This window comes from Typopeltis vanoorti, chromosome 7 (genome assembly GCF_054136105.1).
Source record: "Typopeltis vanoorti isolate ZY-2024b chromosome 7, IOZ_Tvanoo_1.0, whole genome shotgun sequence".
Lineage (NCBI taxonomy): Eukaryota > Metazoa > Arthropoda > Arachnida > Uropygi > Thelyphonidae > Typopeltis > Typopeltis vanoorti.
In genome coordinates, this window is record NC_143555.1 from 109,917,059 (window position 1) to 109,940,803 (window position 23,745).

The following is a 23,745-nucleotide window of genomic DNA, read 5'->3' on the forward strand; positions in this document are numbered from 1 at the left end:
TCCAAGGGTATTGGATTGTCTTAAAATCAACAGCAATAGTCCTTATATCCTTATAAGGACTGGCTTAAAGGGGCGAAGCAAGAATGCTTTTCATCTTCCCCGTTATCTGTAGAGGACGGTGTAGGGATAAGGTGTTATGAGCTATTAAATTAAAGCTCTGATCATGGCAGGAGGGTAACAGCAATAGCCGAGCCTCAGTTAGAACTTCATTGGCTACAGCATTGCCATGCATTATCCTCCAAGGGTAATGGATTGAATGAATCAATCAGATCACCGGTATCAACTTTTTTAATTCGGTTAATAATTCTGATGACATTAATTTTATAATAGGTGTATCATTCACTTATCAATTTAATTGATAATTCTTGATATATTTTTCAAATTTTAAATTGAGAATAAATAATATAAAAGTCAAATCGTTATTTTATATTTTAATAAAAATTTTCTAAACTGAATAATAATCTGTTTTGTTGAAATACATTTTAATCATGGTTTTATGGAAAACAGTCTAAAAGAAGAAATGGGATATATAATTCGTCATTATTGTCAAGGAAAAGAACAAAATATTATTTGTGAAAGAATCCAACGCGAACTCTTCTTCTTAACGACAAGTAAACTTTAAAACCTATATTTTTTTACGGTACTCGCACTCACGAAAGGCTGTAAATAAAATACATTTAATGCTGTGAGTGGATTAAAGATTTTTAACATTTTTGTAAATCCTCTTCTAGAAATCAAACTTTTTCAAACCATTTCAGGCTTCCAGTAAACGTTGCGGTAGTTTCACATCAGGAGATAAAATTCATCTCCAACTTAAAAACAATCACATCCATTCATGCCCAGTGCAAAATTCGACCTGGCTTCGTAGTCAGTATTCCACAATCCCGATATTGCTCTTGTTATTCGCCTCTGAACTTTTTCCACAGCTTGCTTCTCACCTAGGAACGCAGGTGACCAAATCGATGCGCAGTAGTCCAGATGTGGTCTAATCAAAGCCTTGTACAGCGGAATGACCACATCTTTCTATCCAGAGGTATTTCCCGCCCCTGGGTCCGCCCCTCTTATTTAATGAACATGTTGATTTACATGCATAACCTACTTATATTGTAAATACGGTTCCTATATCAATGTTTACACTTTGTAATTTCTCGTTTGCGGCATTCGTTCTTGCGAGAATATCACCCCATAGGCAGGGCATGATCCCAACCTCCAGTGAATGAAATTGCCGTAGAATCCCACTTGCTTCACATCGCGTAACTTTCTTCTGGGTGGTGTCATTTTCAATTTCGGACAAAGTGGAAATTATTTCCTTCCATCCCTCACGAAGACTCCGACAGGCATCACGAGCTGACCAAAGGGTAGGCGAAGGACGTTTGATTACTTTTGCAGAAGTTTCCAGGTGCTTTCTTAGAACACTCCACTGATGTGTTGAAGATGTGAAAAATACGTACAGTTTCTGAATGACAACAAAAAATGCAGAAGAGTACCAACAGGATTCGGCAGCGCAAGTACCAATTAGAGACAGAGAATGTCCAGTGCACGGTGTGAATTCTGCCAATAGATTAATTTCAAGAAGTCTTGCTTGCAGACCTGCGTACTTGCCTGACATGTTACTAGCATTATCATATGCCCTCTGCAATTTTCTACATCAATTCCAAGCTCGTTTAGCGAAGTCAAAACTGCCTCTTGTAACTCTTCAGTGCCTTACGTTAGGAATTAAAAGCCAGAAACGCTCCACAAGAGTTCGTATTCTTTCACATATCGTACAATGAAGGACAACTGATCAACATGAGAACACGTCTGGAGTTAAGTCAACACTTATGGAATAGTACTCTAGCTATTTTAAGTTCTTCCACAATAAATTTGATTACTGACAAGGACACTGAAAATTCTAAAAATAAATTTCAGATTTAGCACGTCTTAATTGCCACAAAGATATCAGGATACTGAACTAAAGAGTTGAGGGAAGGGCAACAATTAAAAATCTTAATTTGAATTCGAATTAATAAAGAAAGAAAAGTTTAATGTTAAAATACGACTAGTTTCGTTGAAATTCAACTTCTTCATTTAATTTATTTTATTTTATCTTATTTTATTTTAATTTTATTTAATTCTTTGCCTGTGATTTTATCACAGGCAAAGAATTAAATAAAAAATAACAGAGACATGATAAAATACATTAACAGATCTAGTATAAAACACACAAGTACATTTAAAAACAGGAATGCGTGCTTGAGTTCCAATTGAAGTTGACTACGTGCGTGAGCTGACACGAGTGCGCCAGTATTGGGCAGTGGCAATGTGTGCATCAGAAATATTGTAGCTAAGGCGGTTATTAATATGAGATGAATCAAGCGATATTTCTCTAGATTCAACTATTATTCTTTCAAGTTCATCATAGCACACATGGATATTAGAAGTTTGTGGCCAGTCTACGAGGTGTTGGCGGCCTTCATCCGAGTTGACAGAGAAGAGAACGTGGCTAGAGAGAGAGAGAGCGCCGGCCCTAGTTCTGTTGTAGGAAAGGTCTCTTTGGTGTTCTTCCATGCGTAAAGGATGGAATTAGCTGTCTGGCCGTAGTATGGTTTGCCACAATCACACAAAATCTTGTAGACTCCTGGATACTGAGTAGGAAGATGTTTCATTTTAGGTCTACTTAGTATGGAGCGAAGTTTAGGAAACTTAGAGAAGCAAGTTCTAGTGTTGAATTTCTGAAGCATTTTGGCTAGTTTTGGGGAGAGAGAGCTGATGTATGGTAACGAAATAAAAGCTCTTGGTGGAGATGAATCTTGAAAAGTAGTTGAGTGGTGGACAGAGAGAAATTTATTAATCATTTTAAGAGAGAATCCATTATATATATATATATATATATATATAAAGAAAATGTATGGATAGGGAATATAGTAAGGCTATAAGCTCTGATCATGGCAGGAGGGTAACAGCAATAGCCCAGCCTCAGTTAAAACTTTGGCTACAGCATTGAAATCCATTACCCTCCCTGGGTGCCCATTTTAGTCGACTCGTACGACATGTATGGGTTACAGTGGGGCTTATATGTAAGTAAAGCCGTCTCTAAAAATTAGGACGATCCCTAGACCACTCCATAGTGGCCGAAAGACCGTTCAACTCAGCGTTTACCACTCAGTCACCCCCTTCCCACCACCACCACCACGACTGAGCAGAGCCGCTCATATTCCAGTGAAAAGCATCCATCGACAAGGCTCCTCACGTGCCATGCCGGAGAACACCCTCCCCAGAGACTCAAAATGCTCTCCCAGGGCAAACCCCCCGAAATCAAGCTACCCCCTCAAGGGGGGGGCTTGATTTCGAGGAGTTTGCCCTGGATTCCGGGGCAAAATTCCGGAAGAAACTTGACAGAGCGAAACTCAGCGTCTATTTTAGTCGCCTCTTACGACACGCATAGGTTGCAGGTTGCGTTGGCACTATTCTTATCCCGGCCACCACACGGGGTTATTTGTGAGTTTCCTTATCCTTATAAGGACTGGCTTAAAGGAGCGAAGCAATAATGCTTTTCATAATCCCCATTGTCTGTAGAGGACAGTATAAGGATAAGGTGTTATTGAGCTGTATAAAGCTCTGATCATGGCAGGAGGATAACAGCAATAGCCGAACCTCAGTTAGAATTTCATTGGCTACAGCATTGCCATCCATCACCCTTCCTGGGTATCCATTTTAGTCGCCTCATACGATATGCATAAGCTGCATTGGGCTATTCTTATCCCGACCTCCACACGGGGATTGTGAGTTTCCATTCTTAGGAATATATATATATATACTTTATAGTTTTAAAAAATAGGTGTAAATTATAACAATTTTTCTTTTAATTTTATGTTAACAGTTGATATTTATCAGAATATAAATAATAAAACTTATATTAGAATATAATATACTTTTTAAAGTAAATACTTTGAGAAATCTGATATCTTGAAAAATGTATGATTCTTTTCATTTCCGGGCATTCGCAGCCAGGCAAGCTTTATTATAAACGGAAATTTCAACAGTTATGCGTATAGTTACTCTTTAATTTATTTTTTGTAGCAGTTTTTCTTGTATTTTGAAATACAAACGTTTCTTTTTTCTTAATATAATTATTTGGTTCTATGTGCCGTAACTTGAGTGAGGAGACACTCATCCTCACTCAATAGGTAGAATTTGTGTGTGTGTGTGTGTGTGTGTGTGTGTGTGTGTGTGTGTGTGTGTGTGTGTGTGTGTGTGTGTGTGTGTGTGTGTGTGTGTGTGTGTGTGTGTGTGTGTGTTATTATTTTAAAATAAAATATTGTTAATAATGAACTAATAAACTTATAAATAAATTTTTTGCGTCTCTCTAGGTTATCAAGTGAAGAAGCAGGATTATTATAAAATGGCTTCAAAAAATTTGTCTGAAGGAACCTCTCTCGTGACGGTAATAGACCCGGAGACAGAAGGCAGCAGTTCTTGCAGTAGTTCAGAATACTCGGATTATGATCGCGAGGATGAAGAAGGTGAAGACAGCGAAAGTGACTGTGGTAACTATCGATACCTTAAGTATAATATCGTAAATTTTTTCCAAGCAGTGTCGCATTATTTTTTGAACTAGTCATCACTTCATGAACAATCTTATTTCAAATCCTCCTTATGCATAGTCTGATCATCTGACTTCACCACTTCCGTTTTATTTTATTCGACTCCCGTAGAGTATCTTAAGGAGTTTCCGGTTCACATACGAGGATAAGAAATAGGTACTCGAGTTTATCCACTTTATGTTCAAATCTTCCTAAGAAACTGTTCTGCTTTGCAAAACTGCCAACACGTTCAAAGCAAAGTTCATAACCATTATTTTATTGGAACAAAATTTATTAAGAAGTTGAACGGCAAAAATTTCAGTGTCTAAAATTTCAACATCCATCAGGATTGTTTTCAATGCTCGTCCTTTTCGCATTTATAATAATTTATGCGTGGCTTCTACCATAATAGTTAAAATTTATCATTTCAGCTTTTATTTTATATACAATATTGATCAGTTTTACTATCGAATAATGCAAGACATTTACTCACTTGATAGAGCAGTAAAACATTAAGAGACACATTACTATTTACAACCGACATTAACTCTTACATTGAAGGTATTATTACAAGAATACAGGTACTTGTTTCGCAAGCCATCGCGTGACATTCGAAGTAGGTAATATTACTGCGTACTTTCTTTGCAGTTTATTAGGGACTATTCAGCATATAGGGAAAAAATAAGGAGGACGAAAATGACAGGTTTTCAATCAGTTTGAAAAACACTATAAAAGAAGACAATTGTAACCCTAATGTGGATGGTAGTTTTTTGTAAGACGACTCTGTGGTAAATCGAAGCAGGTTTGAAATATTTTAAACCGGAATATTTTGGGTGAAGGATGCGATTCGAAAGGCTTTAGGTGTGCTTATTGTCAAAGATGTATGGAAATATTTCCCAGTTTTCTGAACTCTTAATTGGGATGAATGTCATTACTCGTAGTCAAAGACCACAACCCTGCTTATTGGAAGCGTGCAGTGGCTTGGAAAGGTTTCATGTCTGGGCATTGAGCTGGCTTTTCTAACTGAAACTAAGACCTCATACGTCTGCCTCAAAGAAGAATATGACATCGTACCAAAGCTTACCTTTAGAGGTTTGTGGTGTCAGCAAAGTTATACGAACCTCTAAGATTTGTATTCTCTCTCTCTCTCTCTCTCTCTCTCTCTCTCTCTCTCTCTCTCTATGGTTGATTTCAATATACTTTCTTGGTATGCCTTGTATGGTACACTAGCGGCGTGACGAACTTACCATAAAGATAAAGTGACCTCGATTCCACATCTCTAGAGTTAGCCTCGTAGACCTGGGGATCAATAGCCCTACATGTGGGACCATACGATGAATCACTGATTCAGCACAAAAGTAGAGAAAAAAAATTACAAACTTTTCGTGAATACATTCTCATAAAAAATAGAAAAAAAGAAGCCTGGTTAGTCTGAGTTTCCGAATAGCAACGTTTTTCTCTGAGAAACGTCGGTTTTTCTTTCTAAAAGTGACCAATTAGTTAGCAGCTCCTGCAATTGAAATCTTAATACTGAATATCACCATAGTAATAATCAGGCTATCAGATATATTCGTACATTTTTCGATCTTCGACTCATACTATGTAATCCACTAAACCTACTGCTTTCCATAAATTAAGTAACAAAGGAAAAATCACGATAACTCAAAAATGTTGACGAATTTTTATGGATTTCAGTGAAAAGCAGTATGATATGAAAGAAACAACCACACAAATTGCAAATAAATAGTTTAATTCAGTAACATATGGGTACGTGAAGACAATGATCAAGAATATGAGATCGTTAAAGTGCTTCACAACGATGTTTCATGCTGTTTATGATGGTGTCCAGGAGCTCAGTTGGCAATAGCAACTATTGCCCCTGCAAAACTCTCCTAATTCCTTCAAGGTTTTGGCGAGATGGGGTTTGAGGGCAGCAATACCTCTATCTGGACTGTCCCAGACATGCTTATTAGGGTAAAGGACATGAGACCTAGCCGGCAGATCCATACGTACCATAGTTTATTTCTTAAAGATATTGGTCCAGGAACTGGGCTGCATGAGGACGATCATTGTCATCTTGTAGGACAAATGTTTTCCCTATAGCACTTGCATACTGAAGAACATAGGGATTCAGGACCTCGTATCTATAAGGATGTTGCATTCCGCTAGGAAGAACTTACATGTCGGTGCATCAACCAAACGAGACCTCCCTAAATTTTCACACTACCTCCACCATAATTGCCCTTTCATGGGCATTAGAGGAATGATAACGTATCTCTGGTTCTCTCTACAAGGCGATACCAGGGATCTTGAGAGAAAAAGGGACACATTACCATCCCTTTAATATCTGTGAAATCGCATCTATAGTGAAGGTAATGTGATAGTTTGGAGAGGCATCTTGTTAGTGTGACTCGCTGACCTGTATATGCTTCCTAGTGGAACTGAATACTGCACGTTATAGAGACATAGTCCTGGACCCTTATGTTCGTCAATATGCAGGCTATGGTGATTTCTCTTTATTCCTTAATTTATTGAAACCAGTATATATGGAGTATTGCATAATTGCTACTATGTAATCCCGTGTAAATACATTTGCAAACGAGCACTGGACTGCCCAAAGAAAGGCAGTTATAAATTCGATTCAAGCTTCCGAGTTAGTCGATAAGAGCAAGACAGATTTTTCTATTCTAAACTCGAACTTTGAACCCCACAACTCAAGAAAATAAATCGTAAACTCGCACTCTTTTAGACAATAATATTAGCTTTAGTGGTCACTAGATGGCGGCGGTTGTCTGCAAGAATGATTGCCTACTAACTTTGGTTGGTAAAATGAGTTAGCAGATTTTTTGCATAATTATTAGTTAAACGATATTAAATATGCACGATGGTATTAATTTACGTTAAAAATTACATTCGATTATTTTTTAGAGAACAATATATAAGTTTTGTTTTTAAAGTTAATTCTGCAGGGAAAAAAAATATCAGCCCCGTGTGCGTTTAGTATCATGGATAGACTAAATATGGCAATTTCAAAGTACAGTACTCTAATTTGGATTAAGTAGATTATTCGGATCCCATCTAACAAGCTAAAGTTACATTTAAAAAAGCATAATGTCCTTCATTACCACACCCATACTGTATTAAAAAAATAAAATAAAATAAATTCAAAATCATTTCTTTCTGTAGTAACAACCATCATTGGAACAGATCTTCTTCTTCTCTCTTCCATCATCTATGCGGATGATGATGATGAGGCCGAATGAACTCTTTCCACTTCTGTCTGTCCCGGTAGAGTCCGAACAATTCTGTCCAGTTTGGTGTCGCTTGTTGTGATTTTTCAGGTCCACTTTTATTTTGTCTATCCATCTAATTCTGGGCCGTCTTTTGGATCTTTTACCTTCCATCGTTGTATTTAGGTAGTCTTTCTGTTCCTATTCTGGTCACATGGCCAAACCATCGCAGTCTTCTTTCTTGGATTTTGTCCATTATTGTTATTTCTTGTTTTAGTCGTTTCCTTATGTCTTCGTTTCTTAGTCGATCCAGTAGAGTTACTCCAAATAATCTTCTTAGCCAACCAATTGGAACAGATACATAGCTTTATGTGTTTAGTGTTTTGAAAGTATCCTGTTGTTGAGTTGATGATGGTGTAACTGTTTATGTATCTATTTTCCAGTATTTGTTGAACTTCTACGATTTTCAGTTTTAATTTCGAATAGCAAACACTTTATTTATATAGCGCATCCAATATATAGGTTTGAGTATAATTGTATCGAGCGCTTTGTCTTCGAAGTCTTTTTTCATACATGTAAACGTGCAGTGGAACTTTATCTAATGCAATATAACTTAAAGTTAGCTAAGTTAGACAGACATTACGGTCATTTCCCAGCCTTTCTAGATTATGCAACTACTGAAGAGCTACAACATCGAAACTATTGCTAATAACCATTCCTCGCTTTACACATCTGCAAATTATTAAATATGTTCTTGTAGTCCATCGAGGATGTCGTTGACAGTAAAAGCTGAACAGCATTGGTCCCGTGCGGAATCCACTTTAACTTTTTTTCTTTTTCCTGATATTGTTCTCCCACATTGTCAATCTGTTTCGCTCATCTCATATCTAAACTCGCACTTTGCAACTTAAATATTGTCATGTGGCAGCATGTGAAATTATTTGTCGAAGTCCAGAAAAATTTCAATAGTGTGTCCCAGCATAAGGAAATAAATGGTTCTATGAGGATGTTAGAGTTATGTCAAAATTTCGTAGTGTAAATAATTTCAATGGCAAAAAACTAATTCCTTGCAAGCTCATGGAGTCTAGATATTTCTGTTCTAAAAATTGTTCTTTAAATTCTGTTAAAACTTAAATTTAAAATTACAGTACAATATATATATATGTATTAAAAACACAGTACAAGGTAATAAATGATTAAAAATTATATCACTATATAGTATTAATAATTTAAGGTCACTTAAAACTACCCACATGACGCTTCCGATGATCAAAAGTAAATTTTAAAAAAAAACTAAATTCATTGAACAAAAAGGTTGATATCCTCACTGGAAGAAGGCAAACATAAAGATGCCCAAGTTTATGAAAAGAAAGATCAGCCACGTCATTGCAAGCTCACAAACCGAGCTATGAATGGCAGACACATCACCTCGATGAAAATGTGATGAAATACTCTAATAAAATAAAGGATAATTCATCATTAAACAAATATAAATTATTAAAGAGCTGGGAACTAGCGTGATTAATCCATCCACAATCATTCTACTTCCCACTGGTCACATAACGAAAGAACTCCTTGGGATTTTTCTTGAATCACAGTGCTAATCTCAGTTAATATTCTATTTTTTTCTTATTTGCACGTCACTTCAGTAATTTGAGGTTTATAATTTTTCCACCTATTGGTTTGTATTTTTCCCCCTAAAGCATATTTTTCATCTATAGTTCTATTTGGTTTTCCTAGTCATTATTCCTCAAAAAAATCTATCTTGCTGTATCGACAAAATGTAATTAACGTATAATTGGGTTGTACTCACTCATGACTAAGAAATAAGGTTACATGTTATTGGCTTTAATTAGTAGCCCTTGATTTCTAGTTTGCTACAAATTTATGCAACTAATGCCTGCTTAATTTAGCAAACCGAAGTTTTAATAACCACAGACATTTTAATGCATGATTTTAAAAGAAGTATTAGATTTCTTCTTATTATAACTACACATACAAATGAGCATAACTTTGGGTCAATATAACTCGGTGGTTTGAATTCATATTCTATATACACAACCGAGTGTTTCCTGTTAAGCTTCCTTGTATATCAGCTAGATGCGATAATTAGTTATTATAATAACAATGTATAGTGAGATATTTAGAATAGTATTTCCAGAAAAAATGATGTAGCTTACATCTTGCGCGATAATGCATTATTCTCACTTGCCATTTGAAGTGATATTGTTCTCCACAGCAACAAATTAATCTATAAGATAACACTATTAGCCTCTGAAGATAGCCTCCGTAGCTCAGTCAATTTCGGCGATGCCCTTTGATTGGGAAAACTTCGGTTCGAATCCTGTCTAGGCAACGAAGAATTTTATAAGGACTTTTCAATGGAAGGTAGTTAGCCTGTCTCATGCGGAAGGGGTTTTTCATCTCCCGCAAAACAAACCGTAAGAACACACGCTATTAACAGAGCTATTACGCTGACCTCTTAGCCTGTGATGCCTCGCCGATTAATCCAAAACAATCAATCAACCAGCCTATGTAATTCTAATTCTAGACAAAAAAGCGTAAATAACAAATAATGCTTGTGTAGAACATAATTCTACAGTAAATGCTATTTGCGTGTTCTTTCAGTGCATCATTTTTTAATATTGTGTTCAATTTTTCGATAGTTCTATAGGTTTAATTGGGTGTGATCATATGAACAGGGCCAGCTCTACCGACGGTGCAAGACGTGCATTTGCACGGGGCGACATGTTTTTTTTTTGGGCGGCAAAGTTGGCATAAACTATACGAAAAATAAGGGAGAAGGGGCGGCAAAATATACTACTGCACAGGGCGACAAAATTCCTAGGGGAGGCCCTGCATCTAAAGTTCATATTATATTCATTATCACCATCATAGTTTCTTCACAATATGATACAATGCGAAAAAGGAAAAGAGATTTACATTAAAAATTAAAGATTGCAAATTATGATCTTCCAGGTCTCTCCATGTTGAGCTAACTGGTAGGTGTCAGATGGAGTTTTACAGTTCAGCCTATTGATGGTTTCAAAGATGTATTGCCAAAATTGTTTGCATTGTCTTCCTCTACTGCGTTTGCCATCTTCTGGTTTGTACAGGATAAGGGATTCCAAAAAAGGGTGAGACTTCAGGATGATGAGTTGATGCCCAAGCCATCTGAGTTCTAGTTTTTTGACTATATTGACAAGTCGTTCCTGCTTAGCCAGATTTAGCACAGCAGAGTTAGTGACACGGTCCATCCAAGTGTATCCAAAGATCAGTCTAAGACATATAGTTCTAAAGGAGTTAATTAGATCTGTAGTTTTTTGATGCTTGTCCAGGTTTGAGAACCATACAAGAAGGTGGATCTACTGGTTGCATGGTATAGTCTTCGTTTTGTCTTTAATGTTACTAATGATGATTTCCAGATGCGGCGGAGTTTGTTATGGAAGATTAGATCCAGCTGTTTACGTTTTCTGATATCATTTTCTGTATTACTGATGGTACGATCGAAGGTATTGAAAGTCCTTTACTCTTTCTAAAGCTTTATTGTTGATATGAAGTATAGAATTTTCATAACCTATTGATAATACTTTGGACTTTTGGATGTTGATCTACAGACCAGTAAGTTTAGCCTGTCCCTCTAGTAGACCGATATGTTTTTAAAACGCATTTAAAAATGCATTTTGAATGCATTTTGTGCATTTAGATAACATATTATGTTATTTAAACAAATTAAAACATTTTGAAAAAGAAAAATTAAAATGTTTCATCTTAATGATTACACTCTTTCTCGTAAAATAGTGAAATTAATGTTTGCATTAAAATCCAAACTTTTTCAAAGTAATACTATTATGGTAGCTTAAAGAAAGATGCACGATTTTGTGCAAAGATTGTGACTTCGTTGCATTTTTCATTATATGGTGGATTCTTTTAGAATCACTTAATGACTTCATACGTGCAACACAGTAGGTAACAGACATTTTTTTTTTCAAAAAAAAAATAAAAAATGTGTACTAAGCTTAATTCGAAATGTCATTATTAAATTAAAATAGTGGAAAAATGCATATAATTAGCAGCATACTTGATTACTTCATTAGCAGTCCTTTTAAAGTCATTAATCACTTCAACGTATTCCATCAGTACATTGGGGGAAAAAAATCGACAAAGGCTGTAAAGAGTGTAATAATTATGTTAACCAAGGAATTTTACCTAAAAGCATAGCAAGGAACGATGCAGGGTTTTTTAAGATTTTTTTATAATTCCTTTTGCTAAATAATGAATAAACATTGCTCTCAATTTAAGTCATTTTCAGCACAGCTTATATCTATGTAGGCCGATAATATACTAATAACAGCGTTATTACTGTTATTGTGAGTTATAATAATTCTTATTATTACTATAACAGTCTGCTCTACTATCCATACGGATGTTGAAGGGTTTTGTCTGGAAAATGAAGTGACTTTCGTCACTAAATTTACTAATTTTAATCTTAGTCTCTAATGTAATGGGTTTACGAGTATTCCTTCATTTCACTGGAAGCATACAGTACTCTTATTTAGATTTTTATTTGCTATTATTAAGAAAAATAATATTATGGTTATAAACCAGTTGATAATCTACAGCCAAACACAGAGATGTAGCGAGCAATGGCGTCGTAAACAAACTGAGTCGACGAAAAACTGTGTTTCGATTGATTCACGGAAACATTCTGCCTCTAAAATCGTCATCTGAACGAATGCGATGTCGTATAAATGGACGCTGGTCATAATTGAAAAAGCGTCGTATGGACAGATCGTCGTAAGGCGAAGCTTTACTTGACTACTCAGAGATTTAGTTGCTGCAATTTATAATTCAAGCAAATAAACAAAGCAAACTCGAACGCTACCTTAAGCAGCTGCAAAACACCGAACGCACAAACTGTGAAAGTTGTACCAACATAGCACGGCACAGACGAAGCCCTTTGGTCGGAAAGACCTGGGTTCGATTCCCGTCAGTGACGTGAGGAACCATTATCTGGTCTCTTTCAATTAAAGGTGAATTAGCTGGTCTCATATGTAGTTAGGGTTTTTTTTAAAACCGGAAATTCGTGTTTTTTCATGCCTCAGAACAGCAAACCGGCCCATGAACACACACTGATCTACAGTCATAATATACATACTTAATCCCTCATTAAGAGGGCTCAACCGATCCTAAGGGACGGTGGAGAAAAGGAGGGAACCCCATACGAATAAATAAAAATAAACGGTAGTTCCGAAGAGAGTAAGATTATACAACTGTAACATTGCATAATCTCTTTATGAGGATATTATTGTATTATCATTAATACTGACTTAGTGCACCCATGCTTTTAAGTTTACTTTAAATTGACTTTGTTACTATTATTTGACTTTATTTATTTTTACACTTTCACCTATGTTTTTATTCCTGTTCTTGCGTTTTTTCTATCTTGTCTATTTTATATTCATAATTAGTACTATTTATTATTACTCCAGGAGACATTAATTATTTTAGGAATTAATTTTAATTATACATAGACATTTTTCCTAGGAATAAACCAAGTTCCGATTGTATACTGAATACACTTAACGTTATTTGAAACAACAACAAAGTGATCCAGACCAGATTTGTCTTAGAAGGGAAATTCGGAAGACACACACACACACAAAAAAAAAAAAAAAAAAACTTTGCTAAAACGACAGTATGCGACCCATTAACTCAGTGCTGAAAATAAAAATGACAAAGTTTTGTCGAATCCTCAGTGAGGGCTAACAAAGCGTTCATGGAATATGAGATTTTTCTACCTACCTCGAATAGGATGATCTGTGCTAATTCAGACTCATAACTAGTCCCTTCCTTGATTTTTACTACATCATTTTGTTAATTTATTTTTATATATGTACTTAGCAGTGCTAACTGCATATGTTAATCATTAATTTTTGGCTTGGTTTGCATACCTGCTCTCCAACCAAATGGGCTGCTATTCGAATCCTACAGTGGGCATAAATGTTTGTTGTCTTTTAAGTGGGAGATGATTTCATCCTCCGGACTGAGACCACTATCTTGGGTATTGCAAGCTAGAAGTGGCTTGAAAAAGTTCTGTTTGGTCTCTTTTCTGGTTTGTTTAAAGTGGAGCAGGATGCCGGAATATTTAAAATAATAAAATAAAAATATTTGAAAGAATAATTTAAAAAATGTTAGTCCACCTCACAGTGCTAATCTACTATAGGTTTATATCATTGGTGTGTGTTAAGTAGATATTTAAAAAATAATAATAATAAAACAATAAATTGTCCAGTTATTAATGAAATGACTGCTCAGCCGATTGCTTAAATTTTTCATAGCAGGTAATTTTGCACGCGATAAATTGTGAAAAGATTATTAAATATTTAAATTAAACTATAGTTAACATATAAACAAATTTAAAATATATATTTATGTCTGAAAACGTTAACATTTCATAATTTAATAATTTCATTATATTTTTAGATGATGGTTTAACATGTAACGTATGTGAACGCACATTCAACTCTGCTAGAAAGCTGACTCATCATCAACAAAAGAAAAGACATTTTGGCTGCTCCGTATGCAATTCCAATTTCTCTAATCTCCTAACTCTTGAACAGCATAAGGAATCTCTTGACCATTGGTCGGAAGACGACGGTAACACCTACGAGAGCGATACAGATGATGACAGCGAAGAAGAAGACAGTAGCAAGAAAACTGAAGAAATGGAACGACTCTTATAAATCTCGTGTTTATTCCCTTTATGTTTGCCAACAGAATTTATGCGTACATTATTAGATATTACAATATAATATTGCAAGCTAAAAAATAATAATTGCATTCAAAATGTTGTGATATGAAACATCTTAACAGTAAATGATTAATTATTTATAAAAGTTAAATAACCAAAATTAATTTTATTCTTATATAAATTTTATCTTCTTTTCATAACTGGAAAAGTAAGTTAAATCGTGATATTATATGAAAAGCAAACATACTTGAAATAAGCCAATAATTAAAAACATAGAAATGAAAAATAGCGGAAGAATTTTATAAATATATATGCAATTATTTTTTTAGGAAATGGAAACAATCTAAATATGAAAAGAGTATTTTAGAAACTATTCTACATAATGAAATAATTCAGATAGTTTACAATTCAATATATTTTATTAGATTCATAAAAAATAATTTGGTGTTTTACCACTTTTTTTTCTCTCGAAATGAATTACTATTTTGAAATCTGAATGAAATATGCTAAATGTATTCACCAGGTGGAGCAATTTCAAATGAAACTTTTGATACAAGTACGAACATCAATACGCTAGTATGATATTCAGAAATCTAGTTTTGTAGGTTGTTCGTTTGTAAATCAGAATCTTTGCTTGTACACTTAATTTTTCCTGTAGTTTACTAGATATAACGAATTATATCTGTCATTGTAGCAAAAATCAACTAAGAATATTAACTGTGAACTGTATATAGATTTATGAAATTTTAAAATTGTTGTGAAAAAGACTGCTATAAGTCTTTAAAATAAGATTTTGATCTACCGGTGAGTATATTTGTTTGCATGATTAGAGGGAATGATTTATCAGCAATATAATATCTCTAATGTTAATGTTGGCAGCTTGAATCAATTTCAAAATTTATGTTTTATTAGTGTGTGTGTTTTTCTATCATTTCATTGAAAATATATTGAAATAATCCTAAATACAAAACTGGTTATTCTTAAATTATATCAAAGGACGAATCTAGGAAGTATGGCAGTTTGAGAAGGGGAGTTTATCTTGCACGATATTATGCTACAAATAAGCTAAAGTATTTTCTTAAAAAAAAAAAAAAAAAAATTGTTTTCAAATTGTGCATCACGCTTAAAATCTGAGAAATTAGTTTCCAATACGAAACATAGCTGAAATATGAATAAAATTTATTTCATCGTTTTAAAAAATGTGGCTCGAATATTATTATTTGAACATTATTTATATTTATAAAATTCTTCTGTTATATTTAAAAATAGATATATTTGTGGCATGATAATGGAAGTTAAAGCTCTGAAATTTTGTGGTGTGGGAGTCTTCAGAAAGGATAATGTCATTTGAGGATAATCTATAAGGAATATATATATTTATGCCTTTGTATAATTTGTTTTTGCTTGGGTTAAATGCATTTAATCTAACTGATACATATATATTTCTCTTTTTTACTTGAAAATGTATTATTTTAAACTAAATGTTTGGTTTTCTTTTGCATTGAAAACTTTGGCTCTTTAGTCAAAAATATGTTAGATTTTTGAGCCAGTACAATAATTATCTACATAAATACATAGACAGATATTTCACTGGTCACAAATAGCGTATCGAGCATCACCATCCTTTAGTTTTCAGAACTTTTATAAATAGTTGATGTTAAACGTGTTGATCTAAAGAAAAAGTTACTTCTTAGCCTTGAAACGAACAAAGACGTAATGTCATAAGTAATTTAAGCTCAAAACTAGTAGTTTACTTGTGTACATATGACTCCAAGTAGTTTTTTTTAGCTCGTAGATAGCCTACTTAAAATTCTTAGTATTAACTTCAGTATAAAATAAGGAGCTATGATATTTGAAAGGAAGACATAAAATAACAGTGTCGCGTGAAACTGTTCTGTTTTTTTTTTTTTTTAATGTACATTACTGTGCCAAATTCTAGTCTTATTTTTTATATGTATATATTTTGTGTTTGCATGTGCTCGTGCATGCGCACAGAGGTATAAACATAGGCACGGTAACTGAAAACGACAATAATAAAAACCCTTCATTGTTTTTAAACATGGAGATTAAGTAAGGAGTGAAGCAGGATTGACTACTTCATATCGGAGCTATTCAAAGCATTCATGCTAGAATATCTTCCGTGTTACAACGAGGCAATAAAATATTTCTAAGGATTTTTTATCCTTTGAACTGCTTGTAAATAACCGTTTCCTGCACAATAGTTTCCTTCGTAACGTAAATCTTTTCAGTCATAATTAACCGTACTTGGCTATTAAGCAACATCAACAACTGTACTCTGATATCTTTATCAACTTCTATTTGCTTCTCTAACGTATCTTGATATCGGCCGTCTTCTTTTGTGAGTCTATTGTAAGTAGAATTGGTTCAGAACCACATAGGTTTTTGTCTTGTATTTATTCGTGTAAACTGTTTTATCTGGTACTTTTTCCCTATTTTAAATGTTAAATTTATCAACCTTTTTTGGTAGAATGAGAAAGAATTTTTAATGAATAATGTTATTTACGAAAGTGTTGGAAATGTACATTATGCACTTGTGTAACAAAGATTAATAATAAAATGTTTAAAATTAGTCTTAACTGACTGGTATAAAACGATTCATGCGAACTGAATTTGAAAAAGAAAAAATTTACTGGTTTATTAAAATAGCAAATAAAAACGACAAACTGTTTTTATTACCATGAAAGAAATCTGTTGATCTAGAATAGGTGCTATGGAAATATAGCAATTTATTCTGTATGCATATATATGTATATTCATCATTGCACAGCAAAAAATGTACTCACAATACAAGAACGTCACGTCGCATGATTGCTGTCATTTACAAAGTCACTTTCAATAGGTTTGCTTAATACCAAAGGAAATAACATTAACCAGTTGTGCTCGTAACATAATAATTATTCATAATGAAAGAAGTCACCAAATTTTATTTATTCTATTTCATATGAAACGCTCATCCTGTTTAATGGCAGTGAAACATGCATGAAAAATCAATCATTACTTTCTTTGATTATACTAAGCTGTCGAGAGATGGCAGCACTCTCTATCATCTATCGACAGTTCAGTCGATAAAATGCAATGAAAACCTAAACATAAAATATATTGCACTTGTAATGTTTATCATCAATAAATTATCATCATGCTGTTCGCAGCAACTATAATTCGTTTACACGAATTATAGTTGCTGCGAACATTTTAGAAATTATAGGAATATCGGTAAAAATTACCGATATTCCTATAATTTACCGATATTCCTATATTTTAGAAATTATAGGAATATCGGTAAAATTTTAACAAATCCCAGTACAATAAAACTTAATTAAAATAATGATATAGGTGTTTGATATTAAAATATTTTTATCCTTAAAATGAATTGAGTTCATAAAGAATATGCAACGTTTTTTACAGTATACCACGAATATATAACACTTAAAGAAACGAATATTGGACATTTTGTATCGACATTGATTGCAATAACTGGCAATAATGCGAATATAACTACGGAGTTTCTGGATTCATCTCAGGTATTGTCTTCCTCACAGAGGTCAACGGTGCTTTAGTAAGGTTCCCCTGTGGTAGTGAGACAGTATGTGGCTCCATGGTGGGAGAATTGCTTTGGCATTGAACCTTAATTCGCTTTCAGCATGAATCAACCACCTACAGAAATCATTGAAGAATCAAACAGCATTAAAACTAAGAAGACAAAGAACATCACAGGAGTAAGCAGCATACTCCTGTGATGTTCTTTATTATATATGTTCTGCTGTGATTTACTATCTTTTTTTTCACATTGCTTTCAGTAGGTGTATATATATATATATATATATATATATATATATATATATATATATATATATATCCAACAGAGAAAACGACCTTTTTATCCAACGGATTTTGAATAAAATATTAAAATTTTAAACTCTACTTCCATGTAGTATCACCTGTTGAGTTCAGTGAAAATGTAGTTTTCATTCTCCTCACTAAGCCACCAGAAGAAATACTTAAGTTCGCTTCTAGTCGTTGATTGAACTTTTTCTAATCCCTTCTTCGACTGGGTCCTGTGTTCATCGATCTCTGGCATGGGCAAATGATTTTTCCTCCTGTAAACTTCAAAAAACAATAGAACTATTTCGGACAATAATAATAAATAATAATATATTATGTTATGGTTAGGTACCAAAAAATAGCGTCATTTGTCAGTCAGCTCTTCATCGGATGCCGCTTATATAATTAGTCTTGGGTCAGCTATCTCTGATTGGTTACCAGTGGACAATGAACTTCCCCTCAGTCTACAAAAGTTAGACTGAGGGGAAGTTCACCTACTCCCTATATGGAAATAAAAGGCGTCAGCTGATTTATTTATTTTTTTTATATTTACTGTTAAGTCATATTTTGGTAGAAATATCATTTGAGCAATCAGAGCAGTACTTTTGAACAGAAGAGGAAAAAAGAAGTTCTAAATTTCTGGAATATGGGCATGTGCAAACTTAAACTCCCTCTCATATGTATTGTGTAAAGAATATATAAATAAAGGCTTCTGTAAAAAAACTGAATGAATAAATTACCTAGGAAGGTAATCAAACTACTCCTCATCAAGCTAAAGTTGGAAGAATTATGAGAGAATACAAAACATTAAGATAGAAGTATATATATATATATATATATTTATCAAGAAACCGAGGACCAAGACTACAACATATGGCAGCTCTTTCCTTATGATGAAAATATCACCAAGGAACTCAAATTACCGATGACTCTATCAGTATCACTTAGATTGAACTAATGCTATCAATTATGGCGTTACTCACGGAAATTTTCATTTAAGAGTTAACTAATTCAAAAAATATTGCCAATGAAAACATACACACACCTCTGCTAAAAAATAAATAATAATAAATAACAAAGAAAGTGTGTATTATTGGAGAAACCCAATAATAGGTATTTTACTAATATGTAAATGGAGTGAAATGTGACGACGTTTTTGAGTATTTTTAAAGAGTGAAGACGTCTACATTGGCCGTCCACACGTTACAACTAAAGAAATTAAAAACCGACTGCTAAAAACAACTTATTCCTTAGATAATAGGAAGTCATTAACCAAAAGAAAAGGATCATTACATTTTGATAGCGGAACTTTCAGATTCCTCAAGAACATCAACAACGTCACAATCTTCCTGCAGAAACATAAGCCAATCTGCAGCAGACATACTTGAAATTAATTGGCACTCTATTTTATAGCATTTCATCATTATCCATACGAAAAGCGAACAGTCCTGGTGTGAAGGAATCGCCATCCTTTCAATTCCACCCATTTCAATCCATCTTAACGCCAAGGCCAGTTGCCATTCGATTTTATTAGGGATATCACATAACAGTGTGTTATAAGATATCTCATATACCTACAGCTAACATCTTCCATGATGACCATAGTAACTCAGTCTTATAATTATTTATCGCCTGTACTTTTTATGGGGATATAAATGGACATCATACCCTGGAAGTGCAAACATCGACATCAGGCTGTGGAGAAAATAATCTCTCCATTTAAAACATGCTGGAAGCAACATTTTCTTCCGTATTATTGTAGTAGAAGAAAGTGGGAGAAAGAAAAACTAATTACATTCTCTGCGATTGATTCAACTGTTGCCGTTCACAAAATATCAAATAATTGAAATGATCATTTCTTTCTTCTTTTTTTTTTTGGAAGTTGGTAGTTGAATTGGTTGCGATTACAGCTCCAACAACTAAGCAAACAGTGAATTATATTATATTTGTTAAGTGCTGTATTCTGGGATGGTTTGCTTGTTTCTTGGGACGAAAACCCTATTTTCGGTGAAAAAAAGTCCTAGAGTCCCAAATGATATCAACAAACCCGTCTTCAGTTGAAAAGTTCTTATAGAAGCTCCTCACTTCATAAATGGTCAGACCGAAAGGCAAAGTTTCGTATGAAACCTTGCCTTTCAGTCTGAAGCTCATATGGTCTGAATTCTTGCAATGGAGAGGCGCTCTTTTACACTGAAAACCATGTAACTCATCACAAATGTAACTACAGTAGTCCCTACCCTTCTCCGCGGGGTGGGGGATAGGTTCCAATACTTCCCGCGGATAGTACCAAACCCTATATATACTATATGTTTTCCTAGACATTCATACATACCCATGATAAAGTTTAATTTATAAATTAGGCACAATAAGAGATTAAAAACAATAACTAATAATAAAATAGAACAATTATAATTATACTGTAATAAAAATTATGTTAATGCAATCTTAGCAACCTCAGCATGCGTTTTTTATTATTATTATTATTATTATTATTTACTCATTTTATGAAGTCGAGAATTTTCACCTAGAGCCTGTGTAGCACAGTAGAAATGGAGTTTGCACTCTATGACACTTGATCGCACTACCAAAGACTGGGGTTCAAATCTAGTTGCTAGCTAGAGGAACATTTTTAAGCCTTTTATCGACCGGTTCCCGAGTTAGCCGATCTCTGGCAAGCGGGCTTTTTCTCCCAGAAACTCGGATTTTTCGTCACGTAAATTCAAGAAAATCGGCAGTTAAACCCACACTATTTTCAGACATGAAAAAGATTTGTGTTAGAGTTCGGGACCACGAGATGGCGGCACTGGTTAGCCATCTTCTTCACTGCATGCCGATTAATTAGTGACAGCCTTGGGCCAGCAATCTCTGATTGGCTACCAGTGGAGATTCAACTGCCCACTGAGTCTCCAAAAATTAGATAGGGCTAAAACGGCCTCGCGTACTCCCTATGAGGGAACAAAAAGGCGTTAGCTGATTTTTTTTGCTTAAAAGGAAGCACTTTACAGCTGTTCTTTAGTATATTCGAATTGCCAGTATCACTACTCTTGCTCTTTGGGCTTTTATTAAGGGGTTACTCGAACACGAGTGCTGCGATACCCCGACAGTCGATCTGTTAACCGAAAATTGCTTAGAACAGCTCGCAATTTAAAACTTATGAATTGTTTATTTCTAGAATTGTCATTTAATATGTCATTTTCGGATGGCTACTAAGTGACTAACGGGCAGGTAGTGTATATGGTACAGCATTGATACCTGGACAAAGTGGTGATTCACGTTCCTGGTGGGACATTACGTTACTCAGAATGGCGCGAAATTAAAAACTTATAAATTGTTTATTACTAAAAAGAAAGAATCATAAGGCTTCATTTCAGCGATGTAAAATTACATAGTTTACTGGACGAAAAACCCGAGTTTCCGGGAGCAAAAACCCACTTGCTTGGGCCAGAGATCGACTAACTCGGGAACGGGTAGAAAAAAAAATGGTTTAGAAATAGTTTCTCTAATCAGCGACTAGAATCGACCTCGCGATGCTCTTTCTTTAGGCGCTTTAGCACGGAGGAGTGTAAACACCACTTCTACTAAGCTACACAAGCTCCTGAATTAGAAACAGTTATGCGGGTATATGTAAACGTCGCTAAATCAGTGTAGCAAAATAAAATACTTGTTGATAGGTTTTTTCCACATGTTCTACGCAACTATTTAAGAATGCTATTGGTCAGTAATCATCACTAGTATTGATCTCAAAGGGAAAAACAATGGATCTTTTGGAGTATGATAAAATAAAGGGCTTATTCTGCGTGACCATCTGGCTACAGCCACGATTTTGAAAACAGCACAGCTGACTGGTTTCTCAAAACGTGAGATATCGTAGCTGTTTAATCAGTAGAAAAATAACCGACTAGTCTGTGCAAAGGTGTAACTATAGTCCTAAGACAGGACCGAAATCGCCGTCATCTGAGGAGGCATGTATCTACATGCAGAACTCCCTGTGTACAGCAGTTGACCAAAGCATTTAACAAAGGCTGTTCTTAATCCGCATCTCACTGAACTTTGTGCAGGGAATTCAAAAGAATTCAAGAGGTCATGAAAATCTCATGCCTATACCGAAACCACTATTTTTTTGCAAAGAACAGGAAAGTTCATCTACAGTAATGTCAGGAACACCGTGAATGGACACCAGAAGACTGGAAAAAAGTCATGTGGTCCGACACGTCTCAGTATATCTTGTCTGTACCGACAGTAGATATTTTGGTGGGAGCTCATGAAGCAAAGAACACAACTTGCCTTGCAAACCAACTGGAAATTCGGGTGGTGGTGTCATGGTGTGGAGAATGTTCTGCTGGTATGCACGAGTCTTCTCTATTGCTGGAATATCGCCCTTCAAGCAATATCTGAACATTGTTGTCGATCAGGTCCATCCTGCAATGTTGACTTTTTATCCAGAAAGTGACGACTCTTTCATAGAAAACGATGCTGCTGTCCATTGCTCAAAAATTGTTCAATAGGCGTTCAGCATGCAGGACAGTGACTTCCACCATGGTCCTGGCCACCAAAAAGCCCAGATCTGAACTCCATTGAGAGTGTATGGGACATGATAGAAAAACACATCCAGGAGCAAAGTCCTCTTCCCTCACATTTAAGTTAGTTAAATCATTGTCTCGGGAAAGCGTGGTATGTTGTAGACGTAGATGCAATCCAACACCATGTGGAATCTATGCCAAACTGCATATGTGCTGTTATTCTCGCTAAAGGAAGTCCAACACAGTAGTAAATAAATCTTTCTAAGTCAGTGACCAGTATGTGTATTATGTGTATGCATATTAGAAGGGAGAGAAAAAATAGTTGATAAGGGAAGAGGTGTGATATCAGATGATTTTAATGAACTTAGGACAAAGACATTTGAAAGTATTATTTGCAAGAATGTTTTCGATTTAACAGTGGCGCAGAGTCTATTTGGTGAGACGTGGTATGATGTAGTGTTGCTATAGACCTCGGATTTCAGTTGATCGGGATGATGAAATTACTGATGGATACTAAATGAAAATCGCTATAGATGATGTAGAGAAACCTCATAATAATAAACTAGAATTTCCTTAGATCACTTGAAGCAATTTTCTCTAGCAGTATTTATTATTATTATTATTATTATTATTATTATTATTATTATTATTATTATTAGAGACCTCCAAGGAGACATCGACTCATCTAGGGAGGCCACATACTACAAGCCAACTATCATGCTTGTTCTTGAATTCATTCACACTACTTGCACACAAATAACGTCCAATAGAAAAATCTAGATTTCATCTGCTTCTTGGCGGCATTCATTCTCAGCTTCCAAGGATGTTCTCTTTTC

The 23,745-nt window shown here is 34.7% G+C and overlaps 1 protein-coding gene across 1 annotated transcript in view; it reads left to right on the top strand.

Moving 5' to 3' along the window:
• Positions 1-17,136, top strand: part of LOC150104957 (uncharacterized) — a 50,749-nt gene extending 33,613 nt beyond the window's left edge. Inside the window, exons 2-3 of the mRNA XM_090395436.1 lie at positions 4,350-4,526; positions 14,279-17,136. Coding sequence (XP_090251562.1) covers positions 4,350-4,526; positions 14,279-14,538 — 437 coding nt within the window. The 3' untranslated portion in view covers positions 14,539-17,136. The remainder of the gene's footprint in view (positions 1-4,349; positions 4,527-14,278) is intronic.
• The last annotated feature ends 6,609 nt before the right edge of the window (positions 17,137-23,745 follow it).